This window comes from Chlorocebus sabaeus, chromosome 13 (genome assembly GCF_047675955.1).
Source record: "Chlorocebus sabaeus isolate Y175 chromosome 13, mChlSab1.0.hap1, whole genome shotgun sequence".
Lineage (NCBI taxonomy): Eukaryota > Metazoa > Chordata > Mammalia > Primates > Cercopithecidae > Chlorocebus > Chlorocebus sabaeus.
The window spans coordinates 90,386,246-90,409,317 of NC_132916.1; the positions used below are offsets into that span (position 1 = coordinate 90,386,246).

Here is a 23,072-nt window from a genome sequence, read left to right on the forward strand (position 1 = left end):
TACACATATTAAGTCACAGTGACCCTTTATAATAGGTACTCTTGTTACCACCTTCATTCCACAGATGAGGGTAATCAGGCATTGAAAGGACCCCATCATTAGCGGTAGAGTCAGAAGGACTTCATTGAGTCTTCACCCCTACCCGGGGCTTCCCAATGACCTGCTGCAATTATTTCCTAGTCTTGACTCTCTTAGTTCATTTAACCCTCATGGAGTTGTTGAAGCTGTTTGATTGCAATGTTATTCATGCTAACAATGTCCAGTGCTAGGCGTCATCCTCATCACATTTATGGATTGTCTGCTATGTGCCTGGGGCTGTTCTCGACATCTTATGGACATCTTTTCCCATGGAACAATATTTACCATTCTTATGAGTAATGTAAGTGCCTAATCCTTTTCAGTCTTATCTGTCAAAAACAAAAAAGCCCTATTACGGGTCATAACCCATAAATTGATTTCACAGCCTCTCAGTTTAACTCAATTTGAAATTATTCCTTAGCCTGTGTTTTCCAAGAAGTAAAATATCTGTGAAGGAATTCAGTTAGCACATATTCATACTGGTATTTTCTTAAGTGAAGGCCAACTTTAGTTTGTGAGTTATGATTTTGACTGACATCTTTTTATGAGCAAGCAACCTCCACAACACTGCATACCAGAATATAGCTGTTTATAGTTTATAAATTGCTCTCATATATTTTTACATCTCATATAATTTTCATAGTAACGTGGAACTTTGAGCATGATCATCCCCTATTTTGAAGCTAAGCTAGCAGATTCGGAGAGGCTAAGTGACCTGCTCAAAGTCATTCAAGTGAATTAGGAATGGGGACTTTTCACCCAATACTGTGTTTCTTTCCTTTTTATAATTTATGTCTTAGAGGGTGGAAACGGATTGCAAAAGTAACATGCATTCATTATTGGAAAACACTCCAAAGTACTAGAAAGAAAATAAAAAACACTTTCTCAGTGATAATTCCTTTTAATGTTTTTGGGTATTTCCTACTTATTGTTTGGGATATTTTGAGTTTTGCTTTTTATCAAAATAGCATGGCCTTTGACAGCCCACATAAGGATGGTAGAAGCAGAAGCCTCTTCAAAGGGAGGGCTGTTCCCACACCAAAGCCTTTCTTGCGAATGCTGATAGACAGAAGAGCTGTTTATCAGCCTCTTCTTCCTTCCCTTGGGCATACTTCAAAGATCTATGCAGTGCAAGGTGGGGGAAGTGGGAAAGGTGGAACCAGATTCAAAAGTTTTGGGACATTATAAGTTTAAAGTGGAAAACTCATAAAAGAGTTATTCTAATGAAAAGTACTTAACACCAATCTGAGAGAGAAAAAAAGAGAGTGGTGGGGGTAGTCAGATAGTGGGTAGGAAGAGTGCATGCTCTCCTGAGGACCCAGGGTCATGTGGCTTCCAGGATACTTATATTCCTAGTCTGCAAGCAGAGGTAGGACTCACACTCAGAGTTCCAGCTTCTGCTACCTGTGCAACTTACAAATCAAATCACCTTGAGTTATAAAGGTCCTTATTTACATTATTTTGTTTATGCTTAAAGTTTTTTATATGACATGTTGCTTTTTGATAAGAATCTATCATAAATGACTTGGTTGGGGCTCAATAGTCTTTTTGTTTTACATATGTATGGTATATATATGTTTTATACATATTTTGTGTCATATTTATTATATACATAAATATATGGAATTGATTTATCATGAAATCAATAAATTTCTTAGTAATGTTTGTAAGATTTACACATTCCCATTTAATGTATATTACATATATAATATATTATAGATCATATAATATACATTACATATTAAATAGCAGTAAAAAGAATAATAACAGTTACAAAGGCAAAAGAGACAAAATACTTATCTGGACATCCTGGCTCGTGCAATCCTTTTGAAACAATTACCTGTGTAAAGAAATGTGTTGGAGTGTCCTCCCACCACGACGTCCACACCCCTCACTTTCTGAGCGATGAGTTTATCCGTTTCAAAACCCGAATGTCCCAGTGCAATAATTTTGTTCACATTTAGAGTTTTTAACTTATCTACTTCAGGTTGTAATGCAGTGATTTCATCTTCAAACACTAAATTTGTTCCTAAGGAACAAAATAAATAAAATGGATATTTATTAACAATTTTTATTATATTACTTATTATACATATTAACATGCAAAGGTTAAACACCTTAATTTACTAAAGTTCAAAAGTTAGTAAAACCAAAACATATCTATTCATTAAATACAAAACCCCTAAGAAGTAAATAAACATTCAAATCAATATTCTTGTTACATTCACTTTATGTTGTATTAGTTTAAGGTTATGGATATTGTTTTGCTCGAACTTGGTTGCAAACTGTGAGGAGGCTTCAGATATTGTGTTATATGTTTGTACATCTCAACTTCCACAATACCAATGCAGAAAATGCCTGAGCATGTAAGCATGATATAGAAAATAGTATTAGCAACTCCAAGATGTTGGTTGGAAACTTGGAATAATCAGTGTTCAAATTTAAAACTGTCAAGAAGGTAGTCCTTGAATGCCTATTTTAATATGGCAGTTGATAAGTTTGTCTTGTTCTCTTTAATGCCAGCAGGCCAGGCACAGTGGCTCACGCTTGTAATCTCAGTACTTTGGGAGGCTGAAGCAGGCAGATCACTTGATGCCAGGAGTTTGAGACCAGCCCAGGCAAAATGGCAAAACCCTGTCTCTACTAAAAATACAAAAATTAGTCAGGTGTGAAGGCACATGCCAGCTACTTGGGAGGCTGAGGCAGGAGAATGTCTTGAACCTACCAGGCGGAGGCTGCAATGAGCCGAGACCATATCACTTCACTCCAGCCTGGGCAACAAGAGCGAGACTCTGTCTCAAAAAATAAATAAATAAATAAATAAATAATGCCAGCATTGGAGCATTATTGAGCTCTACGTTAATAATGGGGGCCTCATCTAAATGTTGCTGGCACTGGGATTGTGTACATTCTTCTCTGGGTGCTTATTACTGCTCATAGTGGTAACAAACGATAGCCTTTTGGTGCCCACTGTCAAGCATGGCTCTCATTGTGCAACCCAGGTGCTCTGTGTGCAGCAAGACAACTGGTTCCTCCCACTGGCTCTGCAGCCACACTTCAGCAAGCTTTGAGGTTTTATGGCTATGACTGGCATGAAGGTGACTGCAAATACAGACATACTGCCCTGAAGTCATGTCTGGTACTCTGTGACAAGGGAGTCCTCCAGTAGATCCAGACTCTCTTATGCTGATTTCTAAGAACCAGCACTAAACAAGGAGGGGAGGGTGGGAGAATGACATCTCATTAAAAACTTTCAAAATGCAGGAGTCTGCAATCTCCAGTTTGAAAAGTACTAATCCAAAGAGTAAGAAGATTATTAGAAATGCATCCCTTGTTCCACTGTGATGTTTAGAAATGTCTGTGTGCTTCAGCAGGGGAACTCCTGAGTCCTTAAGATTAGCCAACTCCGCAAGTGCAAGTTATCATGGAAGATAATTCGTGGCTGACATCATAGCCAGGGAGGCCCCAGAATTACAGCTTAATAATTAGCAGCTCACAGACGTGTTGGACTGGCAAGGCTGCCAGTAACTCATAGGCAATCTTAACAAATCAAGAGTTGTAGTTTTGCCACCATTGTCTATCATGAGAACATCAAGGACAATCAGCCTCCTGTTGGTCGCCCCGAGAAACCCAGGGCTCCCCGTTGCCCCTCAGTGCTATGTTGCCTTCTATGTGAGCCTTTCCTTGAGCATCTCTTTGAAACAACAAGGTGCACCTTCCCCCAGGCTGCACTTGCCATTCCCCTCCTGCTTAGTTCTTCTCCACAGCCTTACCAGCTTCTGACACACCAAACCATTTACTCATTTATTGATTCCCCTGCTAAACATGTAAGCTCCAGTGGGCAACTTTTTTTTTTTTTTTTTTGGTCAGTGTCCCTGGTGCCTAAAACAGTGCCTGGCACATAGACAGGTGCCCAGGGGAATGACTGAATGTCAAGAGTATGCTACCATCTTTTCCTTAAGGTTTGGCTGCCAAGAAGGAAAAAAAAAATTCAGAGAAATGCCTCTGAAGACAAAGGAATGTATTCTTTTATTGTATCAGAAACCTCACAGGACCAGGCATCCCCTATGTACAAAGCATGGGTTATATTTCAAGATGTCACGAGAAGAGTTGTATTACAGGTATTTCATGATCTAGCTAAAATAAATTAGATTAAATGTGCTAGAAATACAAGTTATACCCCTGTGGGTGCCCAGTCCGCTAGGACTGGGAGAACTGGGCTTGATTAGGGCCAAACAACTATAGGAAGAATCCACATCAGGCTGCTGGGCCTGTGGTCTTGGAAGAAGCAGTGCTCCTGGAAACATTCTATTCCACACCATTCCTTTCTTGCACATTGGGCCCTGTAAAATGCAGCCCTCTCTTCCAGAAGCTGCTGGAAACAGCATTGTCGCTTTGGATCCCCTCTCTGTTACAGCCTGGTAAAGGGCTGGTCAGAGTCCCAGCTGGGGCAGTTTGATTTCTGGAGGCGCTGTGCCTTTCCACCAAGACCCCCACCTCCTACCTCCTTATGGGTGCCTTTTAAAGAAGAGACAATGCTTTCCTCTGAATCACACCTGAACTCCTCAGCCCTACAATCAAGCCCAGACCCAACTTTCTAGCTTTTCCTAGTCAGAACCCATGCTCCAGGAAATGGAACTACCTGCTGTTCTGTGACTGTGGCTCCTATACCTTCCTGCTCTCATGTGTTCATCCCAGCAATGCTTCCTGAGGACTTACCATATGCCAGGCATTGTGCACAGTCCATTGGGCAATAGTGAGACAGCAGAGGTTGCTACCCTCATGGAGCCTGCATCCTAGCATATGACCTTGACCTCACTTCTGGAATATCCTGTGCCCCAGGGATGTTTTACACAGCTCTCAAGGGGACCAAGGAGGTCAAGTGAACCTGACCCCCGGGTGGGGTTGGGGGGTTCTTTAGCAAGTCCTCTCACTCTTCTCACTGACCACTCCAGCCCCAGCCGCTCCATTCTGCCTCCATCTCTGCCTCTATGCCAGCTGCAGGACCCGCTCGCTGCTCTCAGCAAACACAGCTAACTTTTCTGTTGTTGTTTCCAATGGCCTGGACTTATTTTATAATAACAACTATATATTTTTGAATTGTCAATTATATGTCCTTTATCAGTTATTTCTTAATGAAAACTCATGTTTCTAGATAACCCTAGCTCCTAGTTTCCCTTTTTTTCTTCAAATATGGAAAGACATTTAATTTGGATAATTTAAAGAAAATGTCATTTTTGTGCTCATTGCCAAAGTGTTTCAAAAAGTGTTCTTATAAAAGTGCCTCAAAATAGTTTCTTGAAGGGTCTTAAGATTATATATGTGTGTGTGTGTGTGTGTCTTATGTGTATGTATGTGTATGTATCATATATGTATGTGTGCGTATGTCTTAAGATTATATATATTATATGTACATGTGTATATATGTCTATAAATGTATATACATACACTTATATATGTACATGTATATCATGAGACCACTATATATATTTCTGGGAAAGTCAGATACAAGAATGTCATTAAAATGAGATAAATAATGAAAAGCGAGAAAGGTGAGTTAGCTAGACATGTAATAATCATCCTAGAAAAGGAGCGATAAGGTAAATTGAGGTAAAACCCCAGCTCTGGGCTCATGGCTCCACAGGAGAAGTGCAGTGAGTTTTGAGGCTCTCATTCTCTAGTAAATGAATCTGTACTGTTTAGCACTGGCTATAAATTGTCTCCTCTTTCCATTTCGAAAGCACTGAATTAGACAAAGATACTGTTTTTGTCAACAAAGAAGTTCACTGAGCAGAAGAGGACATCTGTTTAAGAAGTACCTTGGAACAACAGCATAGAATTTACCAGATTGCTTTTATCAGTATTATTCTAAGCGCATTATTTACCCAGTTGTTCCTACTTTTATCTACAGTCCATAAATATAATGCCAAGCTGTGATTTAGGGCATCTGTTTTCAAGCAATGAGTGCTATAAAAGTAGAAAATACCTGGATTTGAGAGAAAAGGGGTTTCTTTGGAAGTGTATCCAACGATTCCCACAACTTCATCACCAACAGGAAGAACTTTATATGGCAAATAAAGTCCTGATATTTGAGATGCTAGTGGCCCCTTTGCTTTAATGTTTGCACTCAGAATTGGAAATTTGGCCTCTTTGAGGAGTGGCTCAATCAGTCCTTCTACACCATTATCAAATTCATGATTTCCCAGTGCCTAGGTAAAATGGAAAAGAGAAAAAGAATTAGGTACTTTGGAATTTTCAATGAGAGAATACTTTAAAAACATTACATTAGCCCAGTATCTCCCAAAACTGACTAAGCTCTACGAGACATATTCCATGATTTTGTGTCCTCCTCACTTGGGTCAGGCCCAGGGACACTCAGATCATCATATTGGTTGAGAACTGCTACCCAGGTGTCACACCACCTAGGAAAGGCGGTTTGCCAATGTGCATACACAACACCTGGAGAGCTGGCCAGGGGTCCACTGTCCCACCATCTCAGATCGGGGGCAGGTTCCAATGTTCACATTTACCAGCCTCGGCCCAATTTTTCCATGTTGTTTTGCTCTCATAAATCCACATTTCAGACCCCATCATTCAAGCCGCGATCTGCTGGAGAGAATGATTAACATCAGCAGGACGTTAGCAAAAGGCAACCTGAAAGGTACGCTTGGCAGAGACCAAAGGCCTCCTTCCTCATTTCATCTCCTTGGTCATCATTCACCTAGGTTCCCACAATTGCTTCTTCCCAACCACTCTTGTGGGAAGATGAAGATCCTCAATAGCAGGCAGGAGCTAGCGTCTCCATATGTTCCAGTGTGACTCTGGCTTCCTCCTCCAGTCAGCTCTGGGCACCATTTGCTCCAGTCCTAGCAGTTTCATATTTGGGGAAGAACTCCATGGTGAAATGATTATGCAACCTTCAGCGGGTTCTGAACCTGTTCCCAGTGGAGGACTTCAGGAGGAGCAGAGATGGTGACAAGCAATCCTTCTTAGCTCTCTCCCATTCCTCACTGGTTGAAGAGTGGCTGCTGGGTGCAAAACTACCCATTGTCTGTCACTGTGCAGCTCCCTATAGTGAGTCGGGGTCTGAGGTGGGGGGACTGGGGGGAATCCATGCAGTGGCCCCAGTGACAAAGCATGACATGTCAGCTGGCTTCCCAGAAAACCTTCCTGTCCTTCCTCCATTGGCCTCCTGGATACACCCATCTCCTCTGGCCCCCTACCTACCTGCTTCGGCTGCCAAGGCTGGTTTGCTGACTTAGTACTTAAACCAGCAGATCTCAAACTTTCTAAATACCACATCCAGTTTCATTTCACTTTGTGGGTCGTCTAGGAACAGGCATGAAGTACTGGCTGGTGACCCATCCATTTAAATGAGGGCCCCGTGTGCTCTCTTACAGCCTCACCCTCTTCCTTCCTTGCTCATTCCACACTCTGTAATGGCATATTAGCAGGGTCTTTCTTTTATATCAGTCTCCTGACTATATGAGTGCTCCTGGGCCACTGGGCCCTGCCACCTCTCCTGCTCAGTGCTGTCCCCCTCTTTGGCACACAGGCATTCACTGAGTACCTGTGCCTCCAAGGGTTGTGTATACATCCTCACGTGAATGTGCTTATGCAGAGAAAGCAGCACAACGTCTTTACATTCCTACATTCTTGTCTCCCCTATTAAATTCAGAAGTTTGAAATTTGCCTTTTCCCCCATCTCTGATGATCTACCCATTTTTACCTTTTCCTGTTAAGTAATTAAGTTTCCTCTTAAAAGCTGATCTGGTCTTACACCTTCTTGCAGGCTTGGGTAATTGTTATTTTTTCCTTCTATTCTCAGAATGTTATGATTTTTTCCTATGGTGAAATAAGTCTCCCTTGTTACAGTACAATAACTCTCTGGCTTAACTATAAAATTATTTTGTTTTTAATGAATGTTTCTACAGTTCTTCAAGAAAGACTATCCAACTTGTTAGCCACCTTGCAGTTTAACAGCAACATTATATTCCCAGCACTTGGCAATAGCTGAAGTTATAGTTTTCCTTTATTTGTCTGATGCCTTCTCCACCTCTCCATCCTAACTTGAGCCTAATCCCCCTGAAAGTAGTGACTTTGACTGTCTTTTCATCTCTCTTGCCCCATGGGGAGAGGAGTCCCTGATTCCTGGTGCTCAATGTGGTGGGATGGACTGAGTAAATGATCTCATTCCTACTCATACCTTCAACTGTAAACTGAAAATCTCCAGCCCTGACTTTTCTCCTGATATCTAGATCTGTATGTCAACTGCCATGTATCATTTCCTCCCAATGTCTCAAATGTGCCCCAAGCTTACCAGGCTCAAAGCCCCTTCCCTGTGACTCACTGTCTTGGCCCAAGATGCTACCATATACCCAGTCAATAAAGCCAGAAACCCTGGGGCGGTGGAGTCCTGCCCTCTCCCCTCTCCTTCACCATCACTTCCTCTGGCATCCCTCTCCCTTACCTAAATGCTCCAGTTTCCATTCACCTATTGTTGCTGCCTTAGTGTGCTCCTGGACTACCACAGCCTCCTAGTTGGGTTTCCAGCTATTCTTGTTTCTTTCGCTAAACTATTCTTTATATTGCTGCCAGAAAAATCTTTCTCAAGAGCAGACCTGACCTTGGCAATCTCCACCTTAGGTCTCTACAGAGGCACAGCCTTTATGATAGAAGTAAACACCCTAAGCAGGGCCCATGGGGCTCTTAGGGATCTGATTTTGCCTTCCCCTCCAGCCTCATTCCTGATACCTACCCCATAAAGTATGAGGAAACAAGGCAGGGGTAGCTCCCTCCCAGGCTCCTCCCGCTCCTCAGCAGTGACCCAGGGCACATCTCAGAACCGCAGTTTCCTCTAGAAGGGCAGTGAATGAATAAAATAAAAGCAGTTAAGGAAATGAGCTAGCATTGAGTCAGCACTTGCCACATGCCAGCGTCATGGAAAGTGAATATGTACAGAGTACAGAAAATCTGATTTCATGCTGTGAGGGTGGTACTCTTATTGCGCTCATTTTACTGATGAGAAAATCTGAGACCTAGAGAAGTTAAATGAATTGTTGCAGATCACACAATTTGTAAGAGGGAGCTGAGACTAGAACCACTTCTGTTTGATTCCAAAGTTCGTAACCTCTGTGCTTGGTTGTACATTTGCATAAAGCTTAGCACATACAAAACACTAAAAAAAAAAAAAAAAAAAAAAAAAATTCCTAACTACTTGCACAGCGAATGTATCCCTTGCACTACCACAGTGCAAGTAGTTAGTACTACCACGGCAGGGATTCACTGTTGAATGAATAAATGAATGAACGAAAGAATTACTAACAAGTTTCTTTCTTCTATACATGGCTAACTTTTCCACAGAAATTAATGCAGACAAATTCCTTTGTAAATACTTATTTTCTTTAGAAACTCGTATTTTCATTTCTCACCTTGACTTCCTTCTACTAATTTTTCTTCTATTGCACTTATGAGAACTCAGTGATTCCTAAGCTCTTCAGGATCATACTACTCACCTCAGTACACCAAGTTCTCACCACACCAAGGTATACTGCAGGCACTCAAAAAATCTTGTAAATACATTGATCTAGTTAATTCATTTCTGTTATTTTTGATTAATAACATGAAAACATCTCAGGAAAAGACTGCCTAAGAGAAGAACGTAGTGCAGTGAAATATAGGGGATCATAACAGAGCAGATAATCTTACACCGCTTTCTTTGGTCCTCTTGAACATTCCCATGTAACTTTCCATATGTGTTCCTGTACATTTTTTGTAGCTAAACTGTTACTTGCCACTTATTGTTTAACCATCAGTTTAGGCATTTGATTTCCATGACCCTAAATCATATCTTTTTTTTATTTGTATAAATGTATGGGGTACCTAAATCATGTTCTGATGCTCTTTCTCTCTTCTGTTGCCTTCCAAACATTTCATTACTAAGATTGAGCTCATTCATTCATGAACCCTAGTCCTTCCTTAATTCTAGCGCTATGACATCTTGTACATGTTTACTAAAAACATTAAACTTCACCAAATGCACTTTTCTGTAATTTAAGAGAGCAAAGCCCAGCGAAGTGATCTTCAGTATCTCCAACAGCAAAATCATAGAAACATAATGTGAGCATCTGGCCCACCCCCAGCTTCTCACCCCTACCACTTTCTTTATGTAGAAGAAAGCCTAAAACACTATTTTTTAAAAAAGAATTGATGGTCTTACATCAAAGAAACTTTCCACACTCACACAGAACAATTAACAAACCCTCAAAAAAATTGTTTCATTCACAAACAAGTGCCAGTAAGATATTAGTAGAAATATAAAGGTAACTTATAAATTAAAACACAGAAATGAAAACAAGAAAACCTGGGCAATTGTCCAGAGAGGGCTACTGGAGTGCCAGGCTGTGAATTGTGAAGCTGTTTGGCTAAGCTTTTCACCTGTTTCCAAGCAATTTGGTTTCGTTCACTTTACAACGAAGACATTGCTTAACTACTTTTTACCAAGTTTGTTTCAAATCCTGACTTCCGAAAAGTTTTAATGGTTCACACACCAACTCATACCAAAATGGAGCCCATTTAAAAGAAGCAGGTAGAGTGAGTAGTTTTATTAATCATTCAGTAAACATCTGCTGGGGACTGGTGCCAGAGCTCACCTGGTGTCACAGAGAACATAGAGTCAATCTGATGTGTGAACAGACAGCCACAGTGGACAGATGGTTAGAGATGTGTGTGCAAGGTACAGGTGATACACCAGAGACAGACGTCTGCAGTAGAAGTGTTATGGAGAGACCTCAAAGATGTCACACCTTGAACTGTGTCATAAGCAGCTCATGGCATCTGGCTGATTTGGTGCTCCTGGAACTGAGGGCACCTGATAATCCGGCAGAAAAAAAAAAATGATGCAGCTAAGAGCATCTCTGGGAGATCAGGGAGGGTCTGTATGGTGTCCAAGGAGTCAGGGCTCTCATTTTGAGGGAAGTGGGAAGCCTTGAAGAGAAAGTAGGGCTGGAGGCAGTCCGGGAGTGCTTGGAAAGCTCAGTCTGGTGGCCTGCAGTGAATGGACGGGAGCTGTGTGAGCCTGGTGGTCAAGAGACTGGCAGGAAGACACCTCTCCCGCAGGGGTGAGGTGACACAGCAAGTGGGACAGTGGGAATGTGGTGGGGAGGTGACACTGAGGGGACAGTGCAGGAGTGGAAGCCACAGGAATTTTCAGCTGACTAGGCATGAGGGCATGGGCAGGAGAGAGGATGGGGCTTCTGGTGTTTCACTGTTCCTCCGTGCATTTCCAACAGGAACCATATGCATCCTCCCAAGCGTCTCACTCACAATGTCACTGGAGCTAAGCGCCCTTCTCTGCTGGTGGTTGGCCTGGCAGGATAGGGAGGAGTGGGGAACTAAGGGGAGATTGGGGGCAGAAGAAGCAGTTACCCCCAAATCTGTCTAGACAACTCCACAAAGCGTCTCTTGAAACAAGAGAAGAGAGAGGGGTGCCAGGCCTCTACCCCACCTGTCCCCTCCCATCTCCCAGTGTCTTAACCCACTTTGCCTGGTTTCAAGCTGGGTGGGACCGAAATGGGGGTAGGCTTTGGAAAAAGCCTAACTAACTGTTACTCTTGGAATAAAAATTCTGCTGCAGGTTGAGGCAAACTAACCAATGATGCTGTACCAGGGGCTCGTCAGAGCTGGGTCATGGTGATCTCCTCACAGCTTTATATATCTGGAGACACTCATTTCCCAGTTAAGAAAGCAGCCTCTGTCTCAGGTGCAACCTAACTGCCTCTTGGCCTGTCAGGTTTTTTCAGCCTTCAGGGCTTTGTGGCTTGCTTGCTTTTTGTGGCTCAATTTCCTGCTAAAGTTTTCACTGTGGCTGTTGTGTTCATTTGTCTGAGGCTTTCAAAACAGAGGTCTTTACTATTTTGGTACCCCAGGACAGAAAGACTGTGTTTTGAAACCTTTTTTTTCCATTACAACACACATAGAAAATGATGAGACTTGTACAGAATTCAAGGTCACACGGATGGGGCTGCCAGGGACAACTGGACAAGGGGCTGAAGGACCAAAAACTCCAGCCTCAGGATTTAACTCTGTCTCTTTAACCCTTCCCCCAATTATTTATTTGTTCATTCATTCAGTAAATATTTACCAAAGATTTCTCCTGTGTTAGATACATTTTAAATGGTTATAGGGATCAATTAACGCATATTATTTAATTATTTAATAACAGGGAGAGGGACTGCTTTGATCAATCAATTCTAACTGGGGAGAACAGGAAGTGGGAGATTTCTCTATAAAAATAAACTGTTCCAGAATAATGAGAGGCCTTCATGGAAGACTGCTGGATGTCCACTGACCTCTGTGTTTCCTCCTGCAGACAATGTAGACCAAGGTCCTGCAGGCCAGGGTCAAGTCTGAGGCCTCCATCCTAGTTCCTGTGTTAGCCAACATCTCTGACCTGCTCTCACACTGTGTGTTTTCATTCCTCTTGCTCTCACCCCAGGAGTGTTCTCATTATTTCTTTCATTCACCTATTTACTCAATACTAAAGGGAGCATTCATTTACAGGTGAAAAGAGTAAACGGAGAAGTGGCAGCTCTTCCCTGGAAGAGCTTTGGGGAAAAAACATAGAAGTTGGCACATGGCCTCAGGACAGTGTGGTCAGGCAGCGGAGTTTCAGTGTGGCTGCTAAATTCCGTTGCAGATTCCATCCACACTGTGTGTGGGTGAAATGTGATAAAGAGAAAAGTCAGAAGGATTCTTCCCTCTTTATTTAAAAGTATTACCTGTACCATTTGTTATTTGTTAAAGATATATTTTACTGTTGTGAAAAAACCAATAAACAAATTCCATGCTTATTATTAGTACAAGGATGGAAAATAATTTTTTTTTTTTTTTTGATACGAAGTCTTGCTCTGTCGCCCAGACTGGAGTGCAGTGGCGTAATCTCGGCTCACTGCAAGCTCCGCCTCCCGGGTTCGCGCCATTCTCCCGCCTCAGCCTCCCAAGCAGCTGGGACTACAGGGGCCCGCCACCATGCCCAGCTAATTTTTTGTATTTTTAGTAGAGATGGAGTTTCACCGTGTTAGCCAGGATGGTCTCAATCTCCTGACCTCGTGATCCACTTGCCTCAGCCTGGAAAATCTTGAGTGCCATCTCTAGTTGATTGACAGTAAGTCCTTGCAGTATGGGGATAAGGAGGATTCTGAGGCTCAGTTCAAACACAGTGGGAAAGGCTGACTAAATCAATTGTCTTCTCTCTTCTTAGGGACAAGTTTTTCTTAGCATCTGCCATGGACAGGCTAAGGGGTAGGGGAGGGTCACATAATGATATCATGCATTTGTTTGCATTTCAACTTGGGTGAGTACCCATTTAATTTAGTTTCCAAGAGATGATAATTGAATGTTATTTTGAATTCTTTTTAGCATATGAATAGAGATATTATTACTTCATAATTACCTGAAGTAATTTCCAAATAAGGTCATCATATATCCCCAAAGGGAGGGTTGTTTTTGGCTTGTATAGAGAATTCATGTGAATTACAAGCCAGACTTTATATACAAACTTTCTCTCATGCCTAACTAATTGCAAGGTATTTTTAATAATCAAAACAAGAAACTTGGATTCAGAATATCTTCATTCTTCGATCTTTGATTCATATGACCTTCTGGGTCTTATTCTTAGTGAACACGGTTTACCCAAAGCCACTAGACTTTTATAAGCTATCTACATCAAATGTAAATATTGACAAATACCCCCAGAAGGTGTTAAAAATACCAGACTGTATCCCACAGGGTTCATTTAACAATAACAACAGGATTTTGAGTCACAGAAGAATAAAATCTCCTTTGGTTCGTCACATTTTCATTTGGTTTTGGCTTTAAACATCAGGCAAAATTCCAGGTATTTGGGAGTCAAAAATACTGGGCTGGGCTAGGCTAGGGAATGGAAACCAGAGGGATGCGGCAGTAAAAATGTTCCGAGTGATGACAAGAGACTGAAACATGTCAGAAGGGAAACAAAGAAATGTTAGACGGTAAAAACAAAGGAAAGGGGAGTTTCTGTAAAAGCAGTGCAGGATGCATGATGCAGAAGAAAAGAATGTTTTTTAATCCACATAAATACATTTTAATAATGTCAAAAGCCATTTCTCAGAGGTGTGCAGCACATTTATTTAGCTAGTCACTTACACACTGGCTCATTTGTTAAGGGCTGAAGTTGCAGGAAGCCCTATAATTGAAGAGCTAAAGAGACAGCCTGAGCTAGGCATGGTGGCTCACGCCTGTAATCCCAGCGTTTTGGGAGGCTGAGAAGGGATGATCACTTGAGCCCAGGAGTTTGAGACCAGCCTAGGCAACATTGGGAGACTCTCTCTCTCTCTCTCTTATTTTTTTTTTAATGAGAGACACCTGATTTATTATACGACGGGGCTCAGTTGCCGATCATCAGCATCATCCAGGGAGGATTACAAATTACATTTGGTTTGGTTGATAGGTTTCTGGCATTGTTGCTCACTTCTGCTGTTGGATTGGCTTCCATCCCTGCAGTCCTGGGCCAGGGAATGTTGGCCACAGCAGGTGAGTGCAGCATCCCACTGAATGGCAGGAAACACCCTGGGGCTCAACCCAGCTGCACCTAGCTTTGGTTGTTGAAAGAATGTATGAATAAGCAAGTACTGAATAGACAGCACTCTACTTGTATGGGGAGGGGGGATGTATACACTCTCCATACATGCAAAATAGGCACATCAACATTCAGAATTAACTGCCCGACTAATTGAGGTCCAGGAAGGTTCAACTATATCTCTGAGGGGCTAGAGGGCTCCAGTTAATATTTGGATTATATATAGGACTAATTATTCAAGTGAGGGAAAAGAAGTGTCAAAAGAATATTCAAATTCTGGTTATGTGACTGAGGAAAATAAACACTGGAGAGTACAGAGCATTCAGATGTATTTGTGAGTGATGTACAGAAAGCTGCCAATATGATGTTGATTCATTTGGTTCTCTCCAATTTTCAGTTAAGAAAACAACAAATGCTATTAATAGTACAAGGACAAGATGAGCTGAGAAACTACCTTTGCTTCCTCCCTCCCCTGCCTGAGGCTGGGCATCCAGCGCCTCTCTGCTCTGGAGTTTAGGCTGGAAAAGAGGAAGCAGAGGCCTGAGGCCACATCCCCAGGATGGGAGTGGGGCTGTTCCTGTCTCTGAGGCTTGGGGATCCACAACCCCCTAGATATTCACAATTTCTGACACCTGAGCTTTAGGAATAATTACTTTTGTTGTTGTTGTTGCCTTTTTAAAAGTGTCATTGCAAACAGGATCTCTCTTTCAAGCTTCCCAAACTAGTACTGCTAATTTGTCTTTCCCAAGAAAAGCTTCCTGATCGAAGATAAAGTAATTCTGACAGTTTCCTTTAACATGAAAGTCCTTGTAAGCGCTTGTCTTTCTCCTTAGAGACAAGTTTTTAGGGGAGGAGAAGAAACATGCTCACTGCTGATTTAGGCATAGATGCTAAATATGAGGGTCTGATGTGTCTTCTTCTATAGACCAGATCTTTAGCTCAAGAATTCCCATGCATGGGTGTTAGAATTTCAGTCATTTTTGCTTTTCTCTGTTTAACCTCTCTCCTTTATAGATCTTACCCAGCCCCTCTATGTGGTTAAGAGGAACTTGAATGGCCATTATCCACTCTGCTATCTTCTGAACAGTAATTTTCACCCTAGCAGGTCCTGACTGCTATCCTCAGCACTTAGCATAGAGCCTGGCATGTGGTAATGCTGAATGATGATTTGCGGATTGAATGAATAAATGAGCCCCGAAGACTCTGGCTCAAAACTGCGTCATGCTCCTCCCATTCCCCAGGCCATCATTTCTGTTACTACCAGAGTAACATCCCGCGAGCATCCTGGAAACCTCTTCACCTGTAAAACGGTGGCCAACTGGAAGCACCTGAAAGACCTATGCTATCTCTCCACAAGGAAATAGCTGCCAATAAATAAATAAATAACTGTGAAGGAGAAATTAGAGAGTTGTCATGCAAACTTAGACTTGTCCAGAGACAACCAAGTAATGTGGGCAGATTAGAAGCAAGAGAGAGGAGTGGGGAGGAGCTGAGATGCTGAGAAGTAACATGTGATAGACCACGCTCTCCAATTTCCCCATTTGATAGATAAGGAAACCACTGCCAAACTCACACAGCTAATAAGTGGAAGAGCCAAGAAGTAAAACCTGGGTGTTCTGACGTCCCATACAAATCTCTTTCCACTGCTCCTGTCTGCTGCAGCCTTATACAGTCCAATGGTGCCCAGTAAGTCCAGGAAAAGTCTTCAGATTGCATTTCAGGGCATGCAATAGCAAGCCTTAGCTGTCAGTGGCAAGCTGAAGTAGAAGAATCCAGCCCCTGTGTAGGAGCATTAAAACCTGCTGACTGTCCCATTGCCTGGTGCTTGAACCCTCATAATCATCTTTTGATTACACCCTCTCTTGAGCCACCCCTGCCAAGAGAAGGCGAGTACAGCCAGCACTTACTGTGGACTGGCCCTGTGCTAAGCACATTATGTGCACTACTATCTCTTCCAAACCCCACAGCACCCTAGGTGTGGAGACATCAATCACATACCTCACACATGTGGAAATGGAGGCTTCATGAGATTAAATAACCTGCTCCCAGTCCATAGATTCTAAGTGGTAGGAAGGGGACTTGATCCCAGTCTCACCCCCATGTTTACTCTCTTAGCCCTATACCTACCAGACAGCCTGCCTTTTGCAACTGGTTCCTGTGGATTTGGCCTCCTCAATTACCAGAGTTCAGGCGTTATCATCTCATACTTGGACTGCTGCCTGGCCTCTTTCCTCACCGTCTTCTCTCCTGTCTTCTCCCTCCCATCCATTTCTACTCATCTTCCAAAACTGTGATTTGCCTGCATAGCTGGGAGGGTTTTTCCTCACATCAATCAATTCCCTAGTTCTGTGTGGACACCAGCTTGGTGTCCAACAATTCAAATGGATTCTGACACTCTCTACCTGGACTTAGCATCAGATCCCACAAGTGAGAAGGCTCAAATGCACAAGACTGCCCCCACTTCAGACACCAGTCGAGAGTCCTGGGCCACCTGTATTCCTAACCGACTAGTTATAAATTGGAGGTTGCCATGACCCTATCCTTAGGATTGATAATCAGCTAGAACAATTCACAGAACTTGGAAAGCACTTTACTCCCGTTACTGGCTTATTACAAAGCATACGACTAGGGAACAAGCAAGTGAAGAGATGCACAGGGCAAGGCATGGGAGTGGATGGGTGGAGCTTCCATGCCCACTCGTGCGCACCACCTTCCCAGCACCTCAATATGTTCACCAACTTGGAAGCCCTCTGAATCTGGTTGTTTAGGGGTCTTCATGAAAGTTTATCATGAAGGCATGATTGATGAATTCATTGACCATTGGAGACTGAACTCAATCTCTAGCCCATCTCCCCTCTCTAGAGGTCGGGGAGGCAGGGCTGAAAGTTCTAACCCTCTAGTCATAAATTAGTCTTTCTGGTGACCAGCTCCCTTCCTGAAGCTATGTAGGGGTCCTCAGTCATCGATCATCTCATTAGCATGCAAAAGCACACACACGCACACACAAACTGCTTTTTCTCTCTACTGTCACACTTAACACAGAACACTTCTGTGACCAGATGTGTGTGGGATTTCCCCCACACACCAAGCAATTCTCCAGAAAACACAAACTGAGAGTCCTATAATTGAATTCAATTCTGATACTGTCTCAAGACACTGTCAGATCCCATAGGTTAAGGGCTCAGTTCTACAAGACTGTCCTAACTTCAGGCTGATCACAAGCCTGAGGTTGTGCTTCTGGCTGAATGGCTATAAATCGGGGATTTCCATTACTCCCTCCGTGGCTTCAATTAACTTGCTAGGACAGCTCACAGAACTCACTCATTAGTTTATTATAAAGGCTACTACAAAGGATATAGATGAACAGCCAAGTGAAGAATGGATAGACCAAGGTATGGGGGCAATGTGGAGCTTTCATGCCCTCCCTGGGTGTGCACCCTCCAGGAACCTCCACGTGCTCAGCAACCAAAAAGCCCCTCACATCTTGTTCAAGAGTCTTTGTAGAGCTGAATCTCCTGTCTCACCCTCCTTTCCTGGACTTTGGTGGGTGGAACTGAAAGTTCCAACTATTTGATCCCCTAATCCCTTGAACTTGCTGGTGAGTGGCTCCATCTTGAAGCTATCTAGGGACCTCACCCTAAGTCTGCAGGAGTATAAATCCAAATATTACCATGGGGTTATTATGAATCACAAAGGACATTTCTATTACTTAGGAGATTTCTAGGGTCTTAGGAGCTCTGCGACAGGTACTGGGGACAAGGACCAAATATTTATTTTTTATTATACCACAGTTGTCTTCTACTCAAAAACCACATGGTTGCCCATGGCAACATAGCTCAAACTTCTCAGGTGGTCGTTAGAGTTTACACAACCTCTTCTGCCATGATTCCTGCTACCTTACTTTGGTCCGACCTGGTCCATTGTGTAGATTCCTGCCTCTACACCTTTGCCCCATCTTCCTGTCCCTTCACTGAATCAAAACATTTCACTAAAGGGCTCCAGTTGTTCAGATATGTATGGGACCTCAGAGGTAAGCTGGTTCAAACTTCTATTTTATAGATGAGGAACTGGTGATGCTGAGAAGTGAATTGCATAGCCACAGATTGTAGATTTATCTCTTAAAAGGCAGAAAGAACCATAGTGATCTCTGAATTTCCAGTGAGGAGGGTTAAAGGTGATAAGCTTTAAATGAGCAAACTATTAGGTGAACTTTCAAAACACAAACACAAGGAAAAAAAGATTAATCCAATTACAACAAATGAAGAATTTCTGTTCAATGAAAGATACCATGGACAAAATTAATAGACCTAACATCATCATAATATGTTTGCAATCTCGAAAATTGATCATGGATCAAAACCTATAACTCCTGAAAGTCAAAAAATATAAAACTAACCCAATTTTAAAAATACCAAAGAATACGAATAAGCAATTAGGGAAGAAGAAACTTAAAAAGTTAACAAACATATAAAAAGTCCAAACTCACTAGTTATTAGAAAAGTACATAATAAAGCAGCAATGTGTATTTTACACCTACAATAAAGCTGGATACTGCCATGACATACAGGAAAAATACGGAAATTTACATGTCCTGTTGGGAATGGGAGTAGGTGGAAGAGAATGGAGGGTGCCAGTCACTGAGGAAAGCAGTCTGGTAGTACTCAAAGTATGCCCTGTGGCCAGCAATTCTGCTCCTGGGTAGAAATCCTCTGGTGAGACCACCCAGGAAGATATTTGGAGCAGCATTATTTGTGGAGGCAGGGTGTTAGGCGCCGTCTCCAAACCCATCAGCCAGGGAGCAGATGGGTAAAATACGTGGAGATGAGTAAAATACACAGAGCACAATTCACAGTGGTGTGTAGGTAGAAGTGCACCTAGGGCAACATGGACAAATCATAAAAACAACAAGTTCAGGACAAAAGTAAGAAACAGAAAGGGTTAAATAACAGGACTAGGTATGCAATTATAAAATATAAGCACATAAAGGTTTTGCAAGTGCATGTAGAAACAAAACTATATGCAGTCATCAAACACATTAGAATGTTGTCTATGTGGGAGGTGGAGGGTAGTGAACAAAGGGCCATTCTATCTGACTAACCTGTCCCCTGGGTGAGTTAAAGGCAGGGGCTATGGTTCCCACCCTGGCTGTTGCCTCCCCCATTTAGGAGCAATTGGCTAGGGTTAAGGCTGCAGTCTTATGGGCAGGAAGCGGGTTCAGCAGCCAGGGCCTCAGAAGCAGGAGCCAAGTGGAGAAAAGGCACACTTCTAGGGGATCCTAGAGACCTGCTCAAAGCTACCTTCCCCACAGCCTGTCTTGATGGTGAGAATCTCACCTCTGCAGGTGGATACTTTCAGTTTTGTGCTGTGGGGAGATTTCATAAGTCTGCTCAATGAGTAAATGTAACAAAAATAGTTTAGGCAATGATACTTAGGTAAGATGGTAGAGGGGAGGCAGGCGGTAGACTGTGCCAGGCTGTGAGAACCAGATAAGCTGATGCACAACCCAAACCTTCCCTTCCTCACAATTCCCCTCCTCCCCATCCAGGGCACATGAAACTAACTTTCAGTGAGCACTTACTATTAATATAAATCAGCAGGGGTTATCTCATGCATTCCTCACAAACCTCTGCAAGTTGGGGGTTATCACTGCTGTTTTACAGCTAAGGAACATGAAGTTCAGAGAAAGTAACCAGGTCAAGCGCATACTGTCAGTTCTTCCATGCTGTCTTCCTCGTGCCTCAGGGGACAACAGTCCTTCCACTGAGACAGCTACACTAACTGGCGAGTTTTGCTATCCTCTTTCCAGTTTTCTGCCTAGTAGTGGGTCCAGGGGGTCTCCAGGATTGCCCTGGGGCCTCTACAGCAATCAGGACTACTCCAGTAGTTCTAGAAAGTGTACACCTCCTTGGAAGTTCCTGCTCGAGGGGACTCCTGTGTTTTAGCTGGATTCTAGGAAATTCCTCTTTGTCCTCCATATGCTTCAGTCCTTTTATGTGGCTCCTTTGAACTAGGTCCAGTCTCCAGGAAACTGGAGATGCCCCTCCACAACTGTTTTCCACCCTGATTTGAATCCCCAGTGTCCTAGGAATCAATATGCGGTGAGTGGTTATGGTGGAGGAACGTTTATACCACAATAGCAATAAATTCTCTGAGGGTTAGTATAATATAAACAATGGACAGTGAAATGTCTGTGCAATACAGGAGGACAGCAGAGCTTTAGCACATGCTTTAGCACTACAGAACTAGGATTTTATGTCGGTCAAATCAGGTCTGACAAACCCCCAAACTGCATAGAGTAAGTCCTGAGGACACAGCCATCTAACCTTGCCATTTGATCTGCTCCCAATCTTTACCCCCTGCCAACATTATGTAAGTAGCCTATTTTTCCTCAGAACCCAATTCAATTATCTTGAGCAAAATTTGAAAGAAAGTAATTTCATGCAACAAAAAGGATTTTGAACATCCACAGAAGAGATAGGCTGTAACTTACAGCAGTTTATTCAGGCCTCACGTAGATGTCCTATCATAAACATTTGATACCATGATTAATATTGGGAGCTCAACTGGACTTACAAGAGGGAAATATTATTAGGGAAAACTAGAAATTCTTCATTCTTTTTTTCCACTGAAAAGGGTTCACACAATTGTGGAGAAAAGAGTGTCACAAAAAGTAAAATCTACAAAGCCGTGGTTTATGTGCAAAATAAAACAAACACATGTAAGTTTATTCTACCCTTCTGGGAGGAAGTGGAGACACAGGGTAGCAAAAAGTCAATTCTATAAATATTTATTTTGTCATTACTGAGTGCAAAGTATCAGGGAAGTGTAGCTGTGGAATACCAATGCTTAAGAGACCACAGAGTTCTTGAAACCCACAATTCTTGTTCAAATCCAGATGCGGGTAAGCCCCGCCTCATGAACTCTGAAGGCTGAAGGATCAGTGGGAATTTCTGCTGCTGAATGTCCCTGATAAGCTCAGAAGCATCAGAATGGAGGGAGCTTTCTCCCCTTCTCTCATCTCATGAAAATGAGCTTTCTGGTTGTGGCAGGTGGGGGAGGGACCTTTAAAACCATACAGTGGTGCCCTCTTATCATCTTTTCCTGTCCTCGTTTCTCCAAGCTTCCAGAGGGGAAAATAAAACCAAACAAACCCCTCAGCATTGTGCTCTCCTGACCTCTAAGCTCTTCTCATATGAAGTGTGCTGTTGGCCTTCTGTATCCCAGCCTGATCACACTTCCCTTTCTCTTCCTCACTTGTGGACTTCACAGATTTCTCTGGACCTTTCTCTGGAGATTTCTCTGTTCTTCCTCTTCCAAAGCTCTTAAGTTTTCCTCTCCCAAGTTTCTCCACAGTCTTGCTGAATCCCTTTACTCAAGGCTTTTACACAGGGTTAAATTTGGGTGGTGGTTTGATTTTTTTTTTTAACCACCAATATACATCTTGGTTGTACTTATTTATTACTATGCAACCCCCTCTGCTCCTTTTCTAGAATTTAGTGAAAAAAAAGGCATTACCTTTAGCAGAACATTGGGAACTTTGAACTAAACTTTTACACATGTTTTAAGAGCCCATTATCTCTTAAGCTAGACTCTTCCTCAATCTCTGCTGTCAAACCTACTTTATTGAAATCCTTTGAAACCCAAGTGTTTCCCCATTTTGGCTCTCTCTGAAGTTTCTTTCTTTTCTTTCTTTTTTCTTTCTTTCTTTCCTTTTCTTAACCCTATATTATCATGTCTGGTAATAATAACATTTATAGACACCACACTATGTGTCTGGTAATAATATAGAGACCACACTATGTGCACTATGTACAATTATGATCCTTATTTTTATACAGGATAGAACTGAGGCAAGAAAGACTAAATAACTTGCTCAAGGTCACATAGAAGGTAGTCAAACAGAGAATCTACCCCAAAGCTGTGAGCTTAATTATGCTCAAGCTCCAGGGTCAAAGGGATCTGGTGTCCATTCTTATCACGTCTCCCTTTTTGGGGGTATGGTGCCTGATAATTTATTCAGCTTCTTTGACGCTGTTTCCTTTTCAATAAGATTGAGATAAAGCATTTTTCGAAAGATCTAGATTGAGATAAAGCATTCTTATAAAGACCTAGCAGTAAATGAGAGCTGCGTGAGGGACCTGATTCGGTCCCTAGCACTGGATAACTGTCAGTGCTTCTACGCACCCCACCTGAAGACCCTCGCAGGCAGGAGAGGGTCCTGCTCCTCTAAATATTCCCATCTCATAGTGGGGGCGCAATAACATCCGTTTAAGAAGAATCGTCCAAGGGACTTCTATGCATCCAGCTGGCACACTGGCCGGAGTCTCACTTTATCCCCACATCTCTCCGCGCCCTGGTCCTAGGCTTGCCACACTCT

The 23,072-nt window shown here is 42.6% G+C and overlaps 1 protein-coding gene across 1 annotated transcript in view; it reads right to left on the reverse strand.

The window, feature by feature from the left end:
- NT5E (5'-nucleotidase ecto) overlaps positions 1-23,072 on the reverse strand; it is a 44,725-nt gene that overhangs the window by 21,137 nt on the left and 516 nt on the right. The window contains exons 2-3 of the mRNA XM_008006517.3: positions 6,065-6,287; positions 1,919-2,107 (exon numbers count right to left, since the gene is read on the reverse strand). Coding sequence (XP_008004708.2) covers positions 1,919-2,107; positions 6,065-6,287 — 412 coding nt within the window. The remainder of the gene's footprint in view (positions 1-1,918; positions 2,108-6,064; positions 6,288-23,072) is intronic.